The 18,224-nt window shown below is 40.8% G+C and overlaps 2 protein-coding genes across 8 annotated transcripts in view; one reads left to right on the forward strand and one right to left on the reverse strand.

Annotated features, from left to right (window-relative positions):
- IFT80 (intraflagellar transport 80) overlaps positions 1–11,401 on the reverse strand; it is a 31,882-nt gene extending 20,481 nt beyond the window's left edge. Inside the window, 5 exon segments of the mRNA XM_053952299.1 lie at positions 1,673–1,762; positions 2,103–2,212; positions 5,572–5,640; positions 7,454–7,564; positions 11,180–11,401. Of these exon segments, the coding sequence (XP_053808274.1) occupies positions 1,673–1,762; positions 2,103–2,212; positions 5,572–5,640; positions 7,454–7,564; positions 11,180–11,327 (528 nt within the window). The 5' untranslated portion in view covers positions 11,328–11,401.
- A 2,251-nt stretch (positions 11,402–13,652) lies between these two features.
- The window catches only part of SMC4 (structural maintenance of chromosomes 4), a 28,725-nt gene continuing 24,153 nt past the window's right edge, over positions 13,653–18,224 (forward strand). For 2 of the 7 annotated variants that reach the window (XM_053952292.1, XM_053952296.1), the window contains exons 1-3: positions 13,653–13,996; positions 15,970–16,033; positions 16,280–16,470. In XM_053952292.1, coding sequence (XP_053808267.1) covers positions 13,790–13,996; positions 15,970–16,033; positions 16,280–16,470 — 462 coding nt within the window. In that variant the 5' untranslated portion in view covers positions 13,653–13,789. Of the gene's footprint in view, positions 13,997–15,969; positions 16,034–16,274; positions 16,471–17,560; positions 17,740–18,224 lie in introns of those variants that run through there. The other 5 variants (XM_053952294.1, XM_053952295.1, XM_053952293.1 and 2 more) reach the window with 5 other exon arrangements.

Consider the following 18,224-nt stretch of genomic DNA (forward strand, 5'->3'; position numbering starts at 1 on the left):
ATTTTATATATTTTAATAATATATAAATTTATTTTATATATTATTATATATATTATTTATATATATTAATATTATATATTAATATATAATATTTTATATATTATTTCAGGGTTACTTGAAAAATCTGTATTTTATATATTTTAATAATATATAAATAAATGATATATATATATTGTAACATATATCTCACTGTTGTTTTATACATATATATTTTGTATTTTTGTTACTCCAGAAGTGCAATTTCCCCTCATGTTTTCAGTGTAACTTTAAAAATTACCTGTAATACAGATATTAATAATATATATTAATATCATATATAAAAATAAGATACATTTTAATACGTATCTCACTTTTGATATATGTATTTTTTGTATTTTATTCATTCCAGCAGCGTAATACATATATGTATATATATATATACACACTAATAATATGTATAAATAATATTTATATATATATTATAATCTACAGCTCACTTTTGTTTTATATATATTTTTTTTTATTTTTACTATGTCACAAGTAGAATTTTCCCTCATGATGAAGTGTAACTGGAAAAATCACCTCACTTTTATTTTATATATACACTTGTTATATTTGCATTATTCCAGAAGTATCATTTTCCCTCAAGACATAGAAATTGGAGAAATAACTGCCTAAGTTAATTAAATATAATTAATTTATATTTATATTAAAAAATATTTATATTTTTTATATTATAATATATTTATAATATATAATTTATTATAATTATTATAATTATAATAAATTATATATATAATTATATATATTATAATTTATTATAATATATTTATATTAAAAATTATTTATATATATATAAATAAATATAAATATAAATTATATCTATAAAAATAAATATAAATTATAAATATAAATTATATATATATATAATTATTTAGTTAGTATTGGTTTATTTAATGCAACGGACTTGCTTTTTGCCATGGTAAATATCACATATTTCTGGATAAAATATTCTGGATAAAATATTTTGCACCCCTGAGTTTTATTTCCTGTAAATTACCCCAAGTCTATAAAAGAACCCACTGGAAATTTCCAAAAAAAAAAAAGATTTTTTAAAATAGAAATCAACAGAATACCAGGAAGTCAATCCACAAAACAACGGAATAATTTATTGGATTTAAAAATTTTCTTAATTGTCTATTTTCCATCCCAGCCATTACACAATTAAATGACAGAACCACCACACGGCACATTTAAAAATCAATTTTTTATTTAAGGGAAGGCACTCAAGAGGTGCTTTGTATTTTGGATGCAGATTATATGATTTTATTTCCTGCATCCAAATATTCATTAATATATTTCAAACTTTCCTGAGTAGAAAGCAGCAGTTTTATCTCCTCTCATTTGATGTGGCAGCTTAAATTCATTCAAATAATCACTTCTAGATTTGTACATATTTCTCTTTTTGTTTCACTCCAATTTCATCCTGCTGTACTTAAAAAAAATTTGTAATTTTATCTTACTACACAGAGTGAGGTGTATTTACAAATAATACATCTTTTTTTTTTTTTTTTTTTTTTTTTCTTGAGAAGTGAAAGATTTCTCATTTCATTTTGGGTAAAATTCAAAAATTTCAGGATATCCAAGGAATTTTTTGGGGAATTCTTTGGAGTTGGAAGTGAGAAGAACTCACCTTGTATCTGCAATCTTCCCCTGCAGAGAGGATCAGATCATTCACGGAATTCCAGTCACTTTTCAAAATCAGGCCATCGTGGCCTTTCCACTGAAAGGGGAAAAAAAATAATTTAACAATTGTGACAGCTTCTATTTTCAATATTTATCCCCCCTTGGACTTGAGGGTCTTGGAGGTTTTTTTCCAACCTTAACCATTTGATGATTTAGCAGAAAAAGAAATTAAATAAAGCCTGAACAAGGCAGAATCAAAGCACAAAAATCTGCATTGAAATCCTTCATCTAAAAATCCATTTAAAAATTTTTAATCCCCAAAAAAAAAAAAAATTTGAAATTCAACAACTGCTTCTTAACAAGAGAAAAGGGAAAAGGCTTCTGTATTTTTATTTCTGTAAATTAATCTCGTTAATTAATCAGATTATTAATGGTACCTGCAGAACTTTAGCATTTGGCTGGAGGGGTTTAATAATCAGCTGCTGCCCTGAGGTGTAGAGAACTTTGTCAGAGTCAGGTGCCCAGGACACTGAGTACACTGGAGTTCCTGTGGGCATGGAAAAAACACTGTATTTTTAATAAAATGAATTTTAAATAAATAAATAAATAAATAAATAAATAAATATTATTATTACTATTATTATTATTATTATTATTAGTGATGGATTGATGGCAAGATACAACAGTGCACAATAAATAAAATATATAATTATATGTAACATATAGAAATAGATATAAAATATTTCAGTACATAAAATGCATCATATTATTGCATGAAATATATTTATATTAGATAAATATCTATGTAGATAAGGCTGCACTACAGAAATGTACATTACACGTTTCTCAAGCCTCTTTATCCATTGCCATTTAGCACATTCTCAATTTCTAAAACTACAAATGAAAGGTTTTAAGTGCAGGAAAGTCCAGAAAACCAACAGGAAATAGCTGCACTTTGTATTTATATTCAGATAAATACAGATAAATATATTCAGATTTTATCCACTGATACAATTTCAGTCCCAAGCATCACTCCAGAGATACAGAAAATCAAAATAATACTCACCAATGACATCAGAAAATAAATCTTTTCACCCCAAATTATGAGGCTGGACACAAAAAATGGGTGGAAAGGTTTCGTGTTGCACCTAAATTGTTCTTTTTTCGATTTTTTGGGTACCATAATTAACACAGATTTTTGTTTTGCTGTGCAAACATCCCATTCACAAGTAACTCCCAAAAGAAATGACAATAAACACAACTGGCTGGAGAGATTTTTCCCAAGTAACTGAAACTTTCCCAGACTGAAACTCTCAGAATTTTCTATCTGGAATAAAGCTGACTGTTCCATTTTAAAATCATGTTCCAGTTTTCAAATTAGATTCTTTGAAAACAGAATAAAGCAAAAATTACATGGAAAAAGATCCAAGGGGAAAAAAAAAAAAAGAATTTTAAGAAGTCAGACTTGCCAACTATGCAAATATTTTCCATATTATTTGACAAGATTTGTCTCCTCTGAAGAAAAATCAAAGGATTTTGCTACTTGATTCCTTGAAATAAAACTAAGAAAGTTTAGTAAAAAGCTTCTCCAAGTATTAAACTGAGCAACTGAATTAAAAATTGTTCAAATAAACTATTTTTAATGGAACTTTATGGTAATAAAAAACCCCAAAAGATGGGGTAAAGATGCTCTCACTGGGTACAATTTTCAGTGACAATTTTGGCATATTAAATCTCCAAAAACGACTCAGGAATATTCCTGGATGGGAATATTTTGGTGAGATTTAGATAATTAAGTGATTGAACTGCCCTAAAATCATCCAGAATCTCCCTGTGCAAAAAGCTGATTTTCTTATGGTTAAACTCCATTTGAGCTCCCAAATATTCACCCTCTAAACTGAGACCTGGTGTGGTTGCTCCTGAAGATTTCTGTATTTCATAGATTTTCTTTCAGGGAATTTTATTCCTTAAAAACACAGAATTATGGTGGATTTTTTTTAAACTTGTCAACCATCAGAGCAGACAAGCCCCAGGAACACAACATATATTAAATAAATGTGGCTCTGGCTGTTTTCCTCCTGGCAATTCCTGGTGAAAATGCCATAAATTCTGTCCCCAGCCGGAGCAGAAATTCTAAATAAACTCTTTTTTTTTTTTTTTTTGTCCTTTCCTAATGCTGATCTAACAATCAGAAGAGTTTTCTATTTAAACCAAATGTTTGCCTTTTTTTTATGATGGCTGAGGACTTAACCACAATTTCCAGGGCTTAACAGCAGGAGCTGAGTTAACTCATTTCCTCCTGCACTTAACAAGGACTGGCTTGGGAAAATGCTGCCAACACCCTGGAAAGCCCAGAGGAACAGCCCCACTGCAGGGAAAACGGGAATATTCTGGCAGAAAAGGAGGCAAAAAGGCAGAAAATTGGGATTTGAGCAAGGAAGGTCTGGCTTTATCCCACAGCAGACTCGGTAATTGCAAGAGTTCCGGGGGGATTTTGGATTGTCACGGGAGGAGAAACATTAATTTAAATAATTTTAGTTCTGGTGAGGGTGTTTCCAAAAGAATGCAGGTATCAGGAATAAATTCCTCCCTGGGGAGGGCTGGGATGGAATTCCCAGAGCAGCTGTGGATCCCTGGAGGTGCCCAAGCCAGGTTTGGGATGGTGGGAGATGTCCCTGCCATGGCAGGGATGAGCTTTAAGGTCCTTCCAACCCAAACCATTCCAGCATTCCATGATAATCCTGCGGGTTCCCAACACATTATCCAAGAAATCCATGGAAAAAAAAAAAAAAAGTTTCCTCATCAAAATGGATCAGTGGAAGCCCAAATACAACATTTCAGTGTAAGGAGAAGGAGGAACAAAAGGAGGAATTTTAAGGGAATCTTAAGGAGGAATAAAGGCCAAAGACAGAACAGGCACGTGGATCATCACCCCAAAACACCAGCCTGAACATTTAATTCTAACACAAAGGGTGCAATGAGGCAAAGGAATGTTGGCAGTGGGAATTTTTGCAGCTCTTATCATAGTGAAGGAAGTGAAAAATCGGAGGCACCACTCCTGCAGAATGCTGGCCTGACCCCAGGTATGGCCATGCTTACACAGGGACTGTGGGATTCTCACCCTGAATTTGAAGGATTTCAGGGCCTCACAAGACTTGAAGTTGAAAGCACAAACACAAGGTGACAGTTACTCCATGGGGACTCAACTGTGCTTTTGTACTGCACCAGAAACTTGCAGAAACCAATGAAAATTCCTATTTCAAACTGCAGCATAGAATTTACTTGATATGCTTTTTCAAACCTCAGATAAGCAAAAGAATGCATAAGAAATTCGACAACATAAACTGAGAAAGGTTAAAGACTATGTCCTTCAGTTTGAATATTTTTTGTTTAATTCTAGTTCAGTTGGTTTATCTTTTTACCTGACAAACATTGCATGAGCAAGTGAACTTCCTTAAAAGAACTGCAATGCATTTTATATTCACTGCTGTGGTTAAAATGCCTTCCCCAGGTTGAAAGAATTGAGATCATTTGTTTCAGACAGAGATAAGGGCCTGACATTTAACCCAAGCCCAGGTGCATGTGGTTTCTTCAAAAATGTCACAGGGTCACACAGGCTCCATCTATGAAGGCTGAAAAACAAAATTTAGCTGAGGATCTTCACTGAAATGGCACCAAATCCTCAGCGTGGGACTGAAACTGCTGCCTAAAAATATTGCAACACTTTGAATTTGAAAAAAATGAAATACTTTTAAAAAATCTTACTAAAATGCAACTCTGATTTCCATTTATTTGAATTAAGGCCTTAACACCCTTGAACAAACCATCGCTGCCATATTTAGGGTCTGTTATTTAAATATATTTCAGAATAACAAGTTCTGATGGAGCTTTGAGCAAAGAACTCACCTTGCTGAGCCAGAGTGGATCTCAGCATTCCACTTTTAGACCAGATTTTCACTTGGCCATCTTCCCCAGCTGCAAATGAGCACAGAAATCAGCAAACGCCATGCAATGATCAGTCTAACAAATGTATTTGTATTTTACTCAGGAAACACTTGAGTTAAAAGAAATCCAGCTTTTCTTACAGGTGAATTCCTTTTGTTTAGTCTTCCAAACATGCAATAGGAAGCATATGAAGGAAAAATATTCAAGATGGTTCTTTTGTTTTTATCAGGAAATCCTCCTTTCCTGAAAATCCCTGAATTCTTTTCTGAAGCTGCTCCTAGGAAGGGAAAAGCCATCATTATTTAAGCATCCCAAATTCTGTATTTTTGATTCCTTCAGTGGCCCAGAAGCTGCTTAAAGGAGTCTGAGAAGGCCCAGGGGAGCAGGAGCAGATTTGATGGATTAAACTGGAGATTTCACAGCTGATAAATGGTGGAAGTGAAGATAACTCTGTTTGGATGGCTTCAATTTTCTACCATAACTGTGTGTTACCAAATAACCCAGTTTATTTATTGAACAATTCACTGCTCAACACTACACAGCTAGGGCTGCTGTAACAGCACACAATTCCTGGTGTGGTGTCATTTTTAAAATGCTCTGGTCCTTCCATTTAGGCCCCCCAGATCCAATTAAAAAAAGGTGCACCTAGAAATTAATGGATTCTTCCATTCAAATATAATTTATTTACCACATTTCAGGTCTTTATATCTGGCCAATGTTGTTTCATATGGTTAAAAAGAAGTTTAAAAAAAAAACCCTCAACAAAATGAACAAAATTTAAAATCTTATTTGTGCACATTTGATGTTGAAATATAACCATACAAATATTTGAAGTGGTGCAGTAGCAATGATTTATTTACTCTTCCTCCAAGTACAGCTGTGGTATTAGAGGAGTTGATCTCCTCAGAATAAACTGGAAGTGGTGATGAATTCCCACACTCCCCAAAAAGTGTCAGTGTCATGCAGTCTCATTAAAAAAAAAAAAAGGGTTTCAAAAGACAATTTTGACTTTGTCTTTGGAGAAGTTCCTGAGGCAAAGCTGTCTTTAAAAAGAACAATATTCGTGTCCCTCTGGGATTGCAGAGGAACAGGCCAGACAGAGTTCCTTGAAGCAGCATTTCAGAGTCTGGAAATGAGCAGATCCAAAATTATCTTCAGTTCTTGTGGCCTGAGCTGGAACTTGTCCAGAGGAATCAGCTGTGCTCCACCAGCAGGAGCTGACACCACCAGAAACCCCAGCAAGGAGCCCAGCACAGGCAATCTCAGCAGCTCCCCTAAAACCGAGACAGAACTTGGGAGAAAAAACGCCAAAAGCAACTCATTGACAGAAGATTTAGGACCAAAAAACGGGGTAGAAATGAAGAAATTGTGGGCTCACTCCTCTAGCATTAATATAAACAGGCTGTAGGTGTTAATTAACGATAATTAAGGAATAAAGCAGAGGAATATTCAAGATCAATGAGCCTTTCTGGCTAAAAAATCCCAAATCTGCAGGGATAAATGTACATAAATGTACCAACTTAGCAACTTTTTCTTGTAACAGACAGAAAAGAAATCAAATATTCTCCTTTCTGAAGTTCAGAACAGCCACAAAACCATCTAAGCACTCTGATATTAAAACACTTACTTTCAATTGGATTGGATGACTTAAATGAAAAAAGAGCAATATTTTTACTAGATCTATTAATTAAAATGGACAAGACTAAGCTAAAATAGCATTAATAGTGCAAAATGAACTCCTAGTAAACAAGGTGGTAACAACCTCTGTGATAATTAAGACCAAAAAAAAAAGTGGATTATTATTTTAGTTTTGAAAGCACTTTATTAATATCGGAATGCTCACCTGTAACCAGGGCTGTTCCCTCATAATTCCACCTTCCTGCAAGGACAGCTCCACAATGTGCTTCTACACTTTTCTCCACTCTTCCCAGCTTGGAAATCAAGTGGAATTTACCTTAAAAAAAAAAAAAAAAAAAAAAAAAAAAAAAAAAAAAGATATAGTGTATATAATTTACATCATTATAGATAATTAATTATTTTACATTATGAATTACATGATATATTATTACAGCAGTGCTGGTACCTTCTGTGGAAAACACACAGACAAAGCAAGAAAGCAACAATACAAAGAGAACATCCAGTTGTTTTTCACAGCTCAAATCAGAACTATTCCTGCTCCCAGCAGCCACCCCCAAACTCTGTAATGATTTCAACAGAAGGATCAGGAAGTTTTTCTTCCCAAATAAGGGATGCTGCTTAAATCCAGGAAGATCAAATTTAAACTGGAGCAAAGAGCAGACAATGGAGAGCTTGGAAAAATGAGCAGCCCACTAACTGAAATAAACGACTTTAAAATCAAATTATTTTTATTTATTTGATCTAAGCTGCCAGGCTGAACCACTGCAAGGAAGTTCCTGAGTGACCAGAACTTTTGGCACAATCATCCAGCCAAATCTCTGCCAGTGCAAGATTTCCAAGGAAAAGATTTTTAACACTGACAAAAAGCTATGGTTTGGATAAATCAGTTTATTTGACTAGATCATTTAAAATTCCATGGAATCCCAGAGTGGTTTGGGTTGGGAGGGACCTTAAATCCCAACCTTTCACAGACCAGGCTGCTCCAAGCCCCCTCCAACACTTCCAAGGTGTTCATTTAATGCATTCCATTATTTCATAACTATCAAATAGAATTTATCTCATGAATGTATCACTTATTGCATAAAGCATCTCTCAGGTCTGAGATTTTCATGTTTCATGTGTAAGCAATAACTGGATTTAGAGGAATTCAGTGTTCATTTCTCCAATTCAATTGGCAAAACTGCCTTTTCTGCTTCTACATTAAAAACAGCTTTTATTTTCTGAGAAATATGTGTTTTATTTTCTGCACCTTTTTCCAGGCAGTGTCTTTGTTCCACCTTTATCCAAGATCTTTTTCAGCTGGAGAATCCTTAAACCCAATCTCCCAGGAGCTGGAATATTCCTGTGCCATCACCTACAGGACTCAGCATGAAGTGGCTGAGCTCTTCAGAGCCATCACTTTTTTCAGGATAAACAGAATTCCATGGAAATTTTATATATTGAAACAGCTTCTACTGATCTAAGCAGAACCCCTGATTATTTCTGTGAGCAATTCCTCAGCTCATAAGAGACAAATGAAATTCCAGTGGAAGCTCAAGCAGCTGGGAAGGAACTGAAGGCTTTGGTGAAGTCAAAATATCAGGAAAATGGGCAATGTCAAAGTATCAGATAAAAAATCCTGTTATCCAGGGAAAACTCCACTATTTTCCCAATCTTTTGCATCCTCTCCCACTCCACAAGCTCCTACTTCTCTCACAAGGCCCCATGCAAAGAGGGAAACAGAGGAAATTGTAGCTGAGCAGGGAAGAACATGGTTACATGTAAAAGCAGGATCAACCTTCCAGAATTCCTCTGGAAAAAATGTGATCATCACTTAAAACTGTATCCTAATCCTTCTGCAGAACAGGGAGATCAGGTTTTCAGGGACAACAGCTTTACTTCTGCAAATTCTGTGCTTTTCCAACAGGGGGATTCACAATTGCTGCCAGTCAAAGGCTTTTTCCATGGTTTCTCCATTTCCATGGATTTCTGTTCTTCAGCTGAGGCAACAGAGACTTTCAAATTACAACTTACTACACAAAAAAAGAGAAAATTTTAACCAAAATGCCTGGAGTAGGCAGAAATGATTCAACTTCAGCTCTGGTCCTTTGTTTTTATTAAGTACTGAAGACAGAACTGTCCTCAACCTGAACATCACTCCCCAGTTCTGAAGGAATTTCCAGTGGGAGACTCCCAGCCTATCCAAACACAGAATATAAAACATGTATGTTTTGTTCATTAACTTCCATGGACTCTTAAATGCTGACCTCATATAAAACTGTAAATAGAAAAATGGAAAAAAAAAAAAAAAAAAAGGTTGAATCACTTATGATTTGCCCTTAATTTGAAGGTTAAAGCCAAAAATATTCTTCATTTTTGTTAAAAAATAGCACCAAGACCAATGTCAGTAGGAAATAAAAGAACAATATTCCCCAAGAGATTAATTTCAGAAGAAAACCCAAGGGGACTAAATTTACATTTGCTCTGATTTCAAACATCTGCAGTTCAACAAGGAATTAATGCAACCCTGTAAAGACATTAGGCTGCTTTTCCATTGGATTCAGCAAGTTTCCAGGAATCCTTATCACAGAGGGGAGTTTGCTGGTGCAGGGAAATTGCAGGAATAAGCTGGTGCAGGAAAATTCATGCAGGAAAAAAAATCTGGCTGGGTGCAAAATCTTTTTAGGGAGAAGAGAAAAAAAAAAAAAGAACCCATGCCAAGCAATCCTCAAAGCTTCTTGCTCCCCAAATAATGCCTTGCATTTGACTGAGATGAGCACTAAAGGGTACGAAACCATAAATATTTTAAATTTACCTGAACATTTTAAATTGCCTTTGTCCCAGCATTGAAAGGCAAGATGTATTCCATTTGTTTTCTGTTCAGTGGGCAGTTTTTCTTATCTCTTCCACAACCAATCCTCCCTCCAGGGAGACATCTGCTGATAATGGGCATTGAGTGTCACTGTGTGACTGATAAGAGCTGTAACATCCCACTGTGAGATGCTCTGCCCAGAGGGAGGAGCCAAGCATTCCTACCTGGATAGAATCTGGGTTTTTGGGACACCAGCACGGCTTTTCCTGTACTGGATTTCCCAGAGGAACAGCTGCCTCTTCCACTGCATCTTCAGAGGAAGACTACTGTGGCAAGCACATTTCTCTCTCAGGATTTTTCATAGAGGTGCACAGAGAGAAATGGAAGAGAAAACAATTTCTATTTCTGCTCCTTGTTTTTCCCATGTGGAATGTGCTTGGAGAATTGTTTACCTGGGGTGATCACTTGGTTGGATTCTGGATTGTTTAAACTTGATGGCCAATCCAACCCAACCCAACCCAACCCAACCCAACCCAACCCAATCCAATCCAACCCAATCCAATCCAACCCACCTGTGGCTGGACTCTGGAGAGCAGGGTCACCAGTTGTAAGGAGTTAGATATGATAGTTAGAGACAGCAGCATGTAGTTTTCAGTATCCTCTTTTATATAGTATATTAATGTATTACAGCATAATTATAATAAAGAAATCATTCAGCCTTCTGAATTAAGTCAGACATCAGCATTTCTTCCCATTGGGTTTGCTGACATCTACAACAGACAAAGATCCCCTTTTTTACAGGATCCCTGCTCCAACAGAACCACACCTGACACTCCAGCAGGACTGCAGCCACAATTCCCAACTGGATTGCAGCCAACACCCTAACAGGGTGCCAGGTTGTATTCTGACTCTGTCAGTGTTGTTTTGGTTCACTGCATTGTTTATTTTAGCTTTTTACTTTCTTCCCTAATAAAGAACTGTTATTCCTGCTCCCATATTTTTGCCTGAGAGCCCCCCTTAATTTCAAGTTTGTAACAATTCGGAGGGAGGGGGGTCTAATTTTTTTCCATTTTTTCCATTTCAGGGAGGCTCCTGCCTTCCTCAGCAGACACCTGTCTTTCCAAACCAAGGCAGCCTTACCATCAGAACTCGTCAGAACAAAGCTCTCAGCCTGGGATTGCTTCTTGCCACCAATCCCTCTGGGAAACCAGTGCAGATCTATGGGATAAACATCGTCTGGAAGCTTCAGCACTCGAGTGGTCTCGCTGGTCACAGGGTTCCATTTCATCACCTGGTGGTCATCGCTGCAGGAGTAGAGCTCGTCAGCTGTGGTCCAGCCCACACAGCTCACCAAGTCCTTATGTGTTGTTCAGCTAAGGAATCTGAAAAGTTCAGCTATTAAAAACAGGCAAATACCCCATCTATTCAGAACTGAAGGGATAATCCACGAAGATTATTTTGATAAGATTGCATGGAACATTTAATATTAAAAAAAAACACATCGTTTTTTTTCCTCTTCTGCCAAGAAGAGCTGGTAAAAATTCAGCCAAAAATGAAGGAAATTGTCATTTCATAAAATGAAAATATTTTATAAAAGTAAAATTCTTATCATGATGTTAAGTTAAAGTTATGGAAACTTGGCTAAAACGTTGGGTTAGTGAAGGGTCACTGCAAAATACACGTGCAAAACATCCAACTATCATTCAAAAGTGTTGGTTTATTAACACCACATCATACATAAGTGTTCAATATCTCTTAAAATGTTGTCCTTAAAGGCTGCAGTCAATGACAAGGGGAACAAAGGAAAAACAGGAAAAAAAGCCATCTGCAATTTAGTAATATTTCACTGTAATTTCAACAACAACCCAAAAAAAAAAGCTTTCTGGAAGCGTCTATTCAGAATGAACACGATGTTCCATGTTTTTTTTTCTGTGACAAAGGATATGTTTTGGCTCCTTTAGAAGGGAAGTCTTCAGTCTCATCTCAGTTGTTCAGATGGAGCATTAAAACCATGTGTTATAACTGTAATAAAACAAATACAAACTGTATAATTACCATAATATATATATGCATACAAAAGCAGCCAAAATTAAAGAGGAAGACACTGACACTAAAATTTAAAAGTTCCGAAGTTATATTACATCCCTACTGGGGAAAAATAAGCACCAAGAAATACCTGAGTTTAAAGAGAATTCTGTTTTCACATTATTCAACTGAATTTGGACAACTTGAAGAAAAAATGACGCTGTGAACAGTGAATCCTTAAGGCTGGAAAAGACCTTTAAAATCAAGCCTGAAACATCAGAGGTTGGAGCACTGGAGATCCCTTGTGCTGACACACAGCCACGAAAGGAAAACGTGGTATTTTCCCTTCAAAGCCCCGAACTTTATTATAAATTTTAAAGCATTTTAATCGCTCTGTTTGTGCTACTAAAAGGCTGAACGCCCACCCTGGGCCACCCACAGGTACCTCCATCAGTGCCAGCCCACGTATTCCCTCCGTCCCAAGGAATCCAGCAGGGCTCCGCTGGAATTTTAGGAGAGATGTGGCAATAACCAGGAGTTACAACCAGGAATTATCCCGACTCGGAGAAGCCAAAGTGCCTGACGCCTCCTCCCTTTGCCATCCGGAGCTGCCGGCCCGGAGATGAGGATCAGGGAATGCCAGAGGCGGGATGGGGGCAGCGCAGGGAAGGAATGCCACAGGGAAGGATGGGGGAGCAGCGGGAAGAAAAACCAGCGGGCGGGATAGGGAAGGCAACGGGAAAGGACAGAGCAGGAAAGGGAAGGAATGCCACAGCGGGATGGAATGCCGAGAAGGAAAAACAGCCAGCGGAATGGAGCGTACAGAGAAGGAGACACCAAACCCTCGGGGCAGCCTCGGCCACCGCCGGCCGCGCCAACAGCCGCTGTTCCCCCGGATTCCAGCTTTCCAAGAAGCAATTATCCAACCCTTCCTGAGGGTCGGGGCTCCCCCGCCCTGCCCTCAGCTGTCCCCCGGAGCTCTCCCTCCCCTCCATCCGCCCGTCCCACGCCCAGCCGGGGGTCACGGCTCCCGACCCTCTCGCCCACCGCGGCGGTGACTCAGCCGAGGGGAGGGGGCCGGCGGCCGCCGCCTCCCCAGCGCGCCTTTACCTGCGCGGGCAGCGGGAGGGAGCGCGCAGAGCGGCGGCCGGAGCCCGCTCCCGGCGGATCCCGGGATGATCCCGCTCCCGGCGGATCCCGGGATGATCCCGCTCCCGGCGGATCCCGGGATGATCCCGCCTGCCGATCCCGCTCCCGTCGCCTCAGGAGCGGCGGCTCCCGCTCCCCCCTCCGCCAAGCGCCACCGTCGCTATGGCGACTTCTCGCGAGACCGCATCCTCTTCATCCTCCTCCTCCGCCACCTCACGGGTCCCCCCCGGCCCCCCCAAGGTGCCACGGCGCCGCCCGTTGATTAATTAAACCCGCTTACAAAATCGCCGCGCTCTCACAATTTTTAAATTTTTTTTTTCACTTGTAAAAACATTTTTTTTTATAATTTTTTTTATTAATTTTAAACCAGCGCGCGTCGCCCAGCAACCAGGCGCCGCCCACTGACCTACTTCTAAAATTAAATTTAACCCTTTTCTCCGCCGGTAGGGCCGCGAGGCTGTGCTTACCGCGTCGCCCTCACCCCCTAATGTCTCCCACCCCTCCGTCTCTGCCCAGAAAAAGCCGCTCCCGGCGGATTTCTGGGCGCTTTCCCCTCCCTGCTGTAACGAACACAAGATGGCGGGCGGGGGCGGCGGTGCCGTTCAAACCCGCGGGCCCGGCCCCTCCCGTCCCAGCCTGCCCCGCGCTTTTCTAACGAATTTCGGTTCGAGTTCGCCGTTTCGGCGCCATTTTCGAGTGTGGAAGCGGCCGAGCTTCTATAGCAGCCGGAGCCGCCCGCGCTGCCGCCGCCTCGCCGGGGCACGGAGCCGCCGGGACGAGCAGGTACGAGCTCGGCGGGAGGAAGCGGTGGTGCCTCGCCTCAGGGCGGTCGGGTGGGGGGGCTTCGCGGCGGAGGAGGTGCCCGCAGGGGGCTGCCCCGGGCGGGGGGTGCTGAGGGGATGGTGCTGATGGGGGGAAAAGAGATGCTGGGAGAGTTGAGGGGAGACAAGGGATGCTGAGATGGAGATTAGGACTCTTGTGGGGAAGGTGCTAAGGAAGAGACAAGTGGTGTTGAAGGGAAGGTGCCGAGGGGAAAGGCTGGTGGTGCTGAGAGGAGAGATGGGGGCGCTGAGCGGGAGACAGGAGGCGCTGAGGCGGAAGGTGCTGAGGGGATGGCAGGAGGTGCCGGGGGATCGGCGGGTTCTGCCCCGCTCCTCATTTCCCCACTTCCCTCCTCGCCCGGAGGGAGCAGAAGCGGCGGTAGCGCCTCTGCCCGGGCCGGGCTGCCCCGCTGAGGGTCCCCCCTGAGGGCTCCGGGCCCGGCGGGTCCGTCCCGGCTGCTGTGGGCACACAGGGCTTTGAGGAGCGGCTCCCCGAGGGGCTGCGCAGCCCAAGGGCTCCCGCTGTGCCCCGAGGGACCGCGGCTCGGCGCTCGGGGAAGTTCAGGGACGCCTTTGGGTAGCGGAGAGACCCGATTTTAATCTGGCTTAGAGCAGGGACCCTTCTAGCCCCGGCTCTGCCTGCTGCTGCTTTGATGCTTGAAGGATGAGAGAAAAATCCCGAGAAAGCCCTTAACGATTGGCCATTCGCTTAAAAGAGCTGGACTCGATGATCCCCGTGGGTCCTTTCCAACTCGGAATAGTCTGGGATTCTGTGACTTGGAAAGTGCGTGACAAGGGTGCAGTCTGGCTCCTTAGGCTTTAAAAAAGCCCCAGATTTGTCACTGACAGGGCTTGTCTCTATCAGATTTAATCGGCTGTTCATAAGGAAGCTTTTCTGTCCGTCTCCGGCTCTTTTTTCGCTATCCCCGTGAGGAAAACGGCGCTTGGCAGGAGAGATGCTTTTACCGAACACCTTCGAGCTGGCTCGGGGGAGGGGCTGGGCACGAATTTGTTAAATTTGTTAGAGACTATGTGGCAGCTGATTTATCGCGATTTAAAAGCTGAGGTCAAGTATTTCGGCTTGTTCACTCTGGTGAAGTGTCCGGGGCGGGGGGAAGGGTTGGGAAGGTAAATAGGTCTATATTGCACAATTCTTGTTGGAGTGGAGCAGTTTGGGGGAAAAAAAAATAATAAATAAATGTGCTTTGAGAGGCTGTAATTGTCCGCGACAGCCATTGCGGAACAGTTCTGAACGGGGGCATAGACCGAAATTGCCTGAAAATGAGTTCTGTCTCTCATTTCCCCCCCTCCCCCATTGTCCCAAAAGGACTCTCATGAGAGTGTGGGTTGGGGGTAGGTCTGAAAACGTCAAATGATTGGCACCAATTGTAAGATGACTTTCTAACCACGTCAGTTTTTTATCTTGTGAGAAGTAAACTTTCTCATGTCTGTTTTTCTGCGAACTCACTTCGCCACTTGCTGCGATTTCAACTCTTTGGGGGAGAGTTTCGCTCCTTTTCTTCTCATCGGGTGCTTTCTCTTCACCCGTTTGGGGAGCTGTGCTCGAGTGCCAGCTGATGGCTTTTGTAATGCTCGTCCTTGCTCAGATCACTTTAACATCCCGGCTAGATGAAGGTATTTCGTGTTTGCTTTCTCTCTGAAATGCTGAATGCTGGCAGGAGGGGTTGTATTGTGTTTTGTGAGCAGAGTGTGTCGATTTAAATTATTTAGGAGTCGGATCTTTGCTATAATCACGCAGGGCTTTTGTTTCTCTATCTGTTTATCAGTCTCTTTAAGCCATACAAATATTTAGCACGGATTATTGAAAGTAAAACGAGTGTCAGGTCTGAAATATAACGAGTTCTTCCAGGGGAGTTAGAGACATGTGGCTCCTGGGCTTGTTATTCAATGTGTCTTTAACTCTTTTGCCCCCAGCACCACGGTGGCTTTCAGGGAGCAAAGTCACTGCCCTGGACGTGTCCCCAGGAGCTGGCAGCAGGTAGATCCATGCTGTTAAAACAGATTAGGCTCAGCCCCTCGTTTTGGGGGTTGATGTATCTTAAAATACATCATTATGAAACTAACCTCGATATTTTGTTTCAAATTTGGATTTTTATCTTCTAAATGCCTCCAGTCTTGAGTTTCTAAATGAGTCAAGCATCTGGGCAGAGGTGTAGGTGAATTCCTTGCGGGGCTGCAAGCTCGGTGCTGAGATCACGGGGTTCTCTTGTTTGTGTTAGCAAAGGAGATAGAGCCCTTCAGTTGTTTGATTGCTTGGAATGGAAGGGGAGCAGCCAACAGGGACCGTGCCAGGCAAGAGCACCAAAACCTCCACTGCAGCCCGTGGGAAGGGCAGGGAGCCCTTGGAGGAGTCCTCCATGGCCATGGAAGTGGAAAATGAAGGCACCAGGGAGCCTGACAAAGAACCTCCCCAAGGTAGGTCCGGGCTGGCTGTCGTGGTGCTCACTGAGCCTCCTTAGCAGCAACTTGAATTTCCCAACTCTTCCAGATGGGATTTGCTCTTTTCCCTTCTACAAAGCAATGCTGAAACCCCAGGCAACTTAAAACTGCTTTTAAAATGGTCAAAAGAGCTTGCAAAGAGTTAAGGGGTTTGGCCCAGTACAAGTGCAAAAGCAATTTGTAGACTTTCTCCTAATAAAGCCTATTTCGGAGCTCTGATCTGGAACACTGTACTTAAGATTGTGGTACAACAGCAGGATTTTTCAAATTTATAGGCAGCCAATGGTATGGGATTTCTTGGAATGGTATAAATGTCAAGTTTATTTACTTAACTCTTAAAATGATTTGACTTTCTTTTTCATGAAGCAGTGTATTTTCTTGAGTTCCTTGAGTTGAGCTTTCGCAGGAAAAAAATCTGCAAAACCAGCAGCTGTGTAACTTTTTAGGGAGCCAGATGTGCAGTTGCTAAAGGCAGGTATTTGACAAATACATTGAAATTGGTGGCAAAAACTGCTGCTTGTTGGAAGGAGGAGTTGCTGGTGCCTGGGGAAAAGCTGCTCTGCTGATATCCAGGGGGCCAGTTTGTTTTCGTAACAAACTTCCTGTCTTTGCAGAGCAGCCGTGCTGTCATTGCAGCTTTCAGAGCCTCGTGAGAGATCCCCAAATCTTGCACAGTGGCTCTGAAATGTGGCTTTGCACTTATTCATTAGAAAGGCTTTGCCTGCTTCAGATTTGCAGATTTATTGTGATGGTTGGAGCTGCTGGAATTGCAGGGGGCCTGTTAAAGTGTGTTGGAATAAGAATTACATAATGAAAGAACAAACCCAGCGATGGGACATCTTAAGTAGCTCTTAAAAAACATTTTGTTTGTGGAAAGAAGAATTTTAATTCCACTCAGCTCATATTAATAACTACAGGCCAAAATGTAGCTTGGTTCAGACAGAAGTGATGTTTGCTTTTTCGGTTCAACATTTTAAAAGGTGTCAAATCACTGAGAGCTTACAGTTGTTTTTTTTTTTTTTTTTTGTTTTCTTTTTATCTGTCTGTTTATTTGGATGGGTTTTAGAAGCCTCAGAGGAGGTGGTGGATAATCGAAGTTTAGAAGAGATTTTGGGTAGCATCCCTCCTCCCCCACCTCCAGCAATGACCAGTGAACCTGGTGCTCCTCGCCTCATGATCACTCACATTGTAAACCAGAACTTCAAATCCTATGCAGGGGAGCAAATTCTGGGACCTTTTCACAAGGTATCTTTCTTTTTCCTTAAGTAGTTTTGAACTGAAGGTAAGACTTCACTGGGTGGTATTAATCCTTCCTGCATTTTCTTCATCTAAGCTGACCTCAAAATAACTGAAAAAATATTTAAGGTTTAGAAATATTTTGATAGTAATATTCTAAATTAAGTAGAGAAAACAGTTAAGTGCAACTTTCCAATGCTGTGCAATTTTAATTTGTCAGCACAGCTTAGAAAAGCTCTCTTTTCTCTTGATTTCGTTTGCTGGAGAACTTTTAGGGCTGTGTTTGAAGAAAGAGAATATTTTTTTGTGCCCACAAGAGACTTACGTGGCTGAGCATGAAACTTTGCTTGTGAAGCCTGTGAAGTGCAGGGCTTTGGGTTAAGCAGTGCAGCTGGGAAAGCTGAGCTGAGCTGTGGGGCTTTTATTCACTTTTACCTTGGCAGCAGAAGCTCAGCTCTCAGACACTTGCACGCACGAGGAGTAACTGTGCTTGC

This window comes from Vidua chalybeata, chromosome 10 (genome assembly GCF_026979565.1).
Source record: "Vidua chalybeata isolate OUT-0048 chromosome 10, bVidCha1 merged haplotype, whole genome shotgun sequence".
Lineage (NCBI taxonomy): Eukaryota > Metazoa > Chordata > Aves > Passeriformes > Viduidae > Vidua > Vidua chalybeata.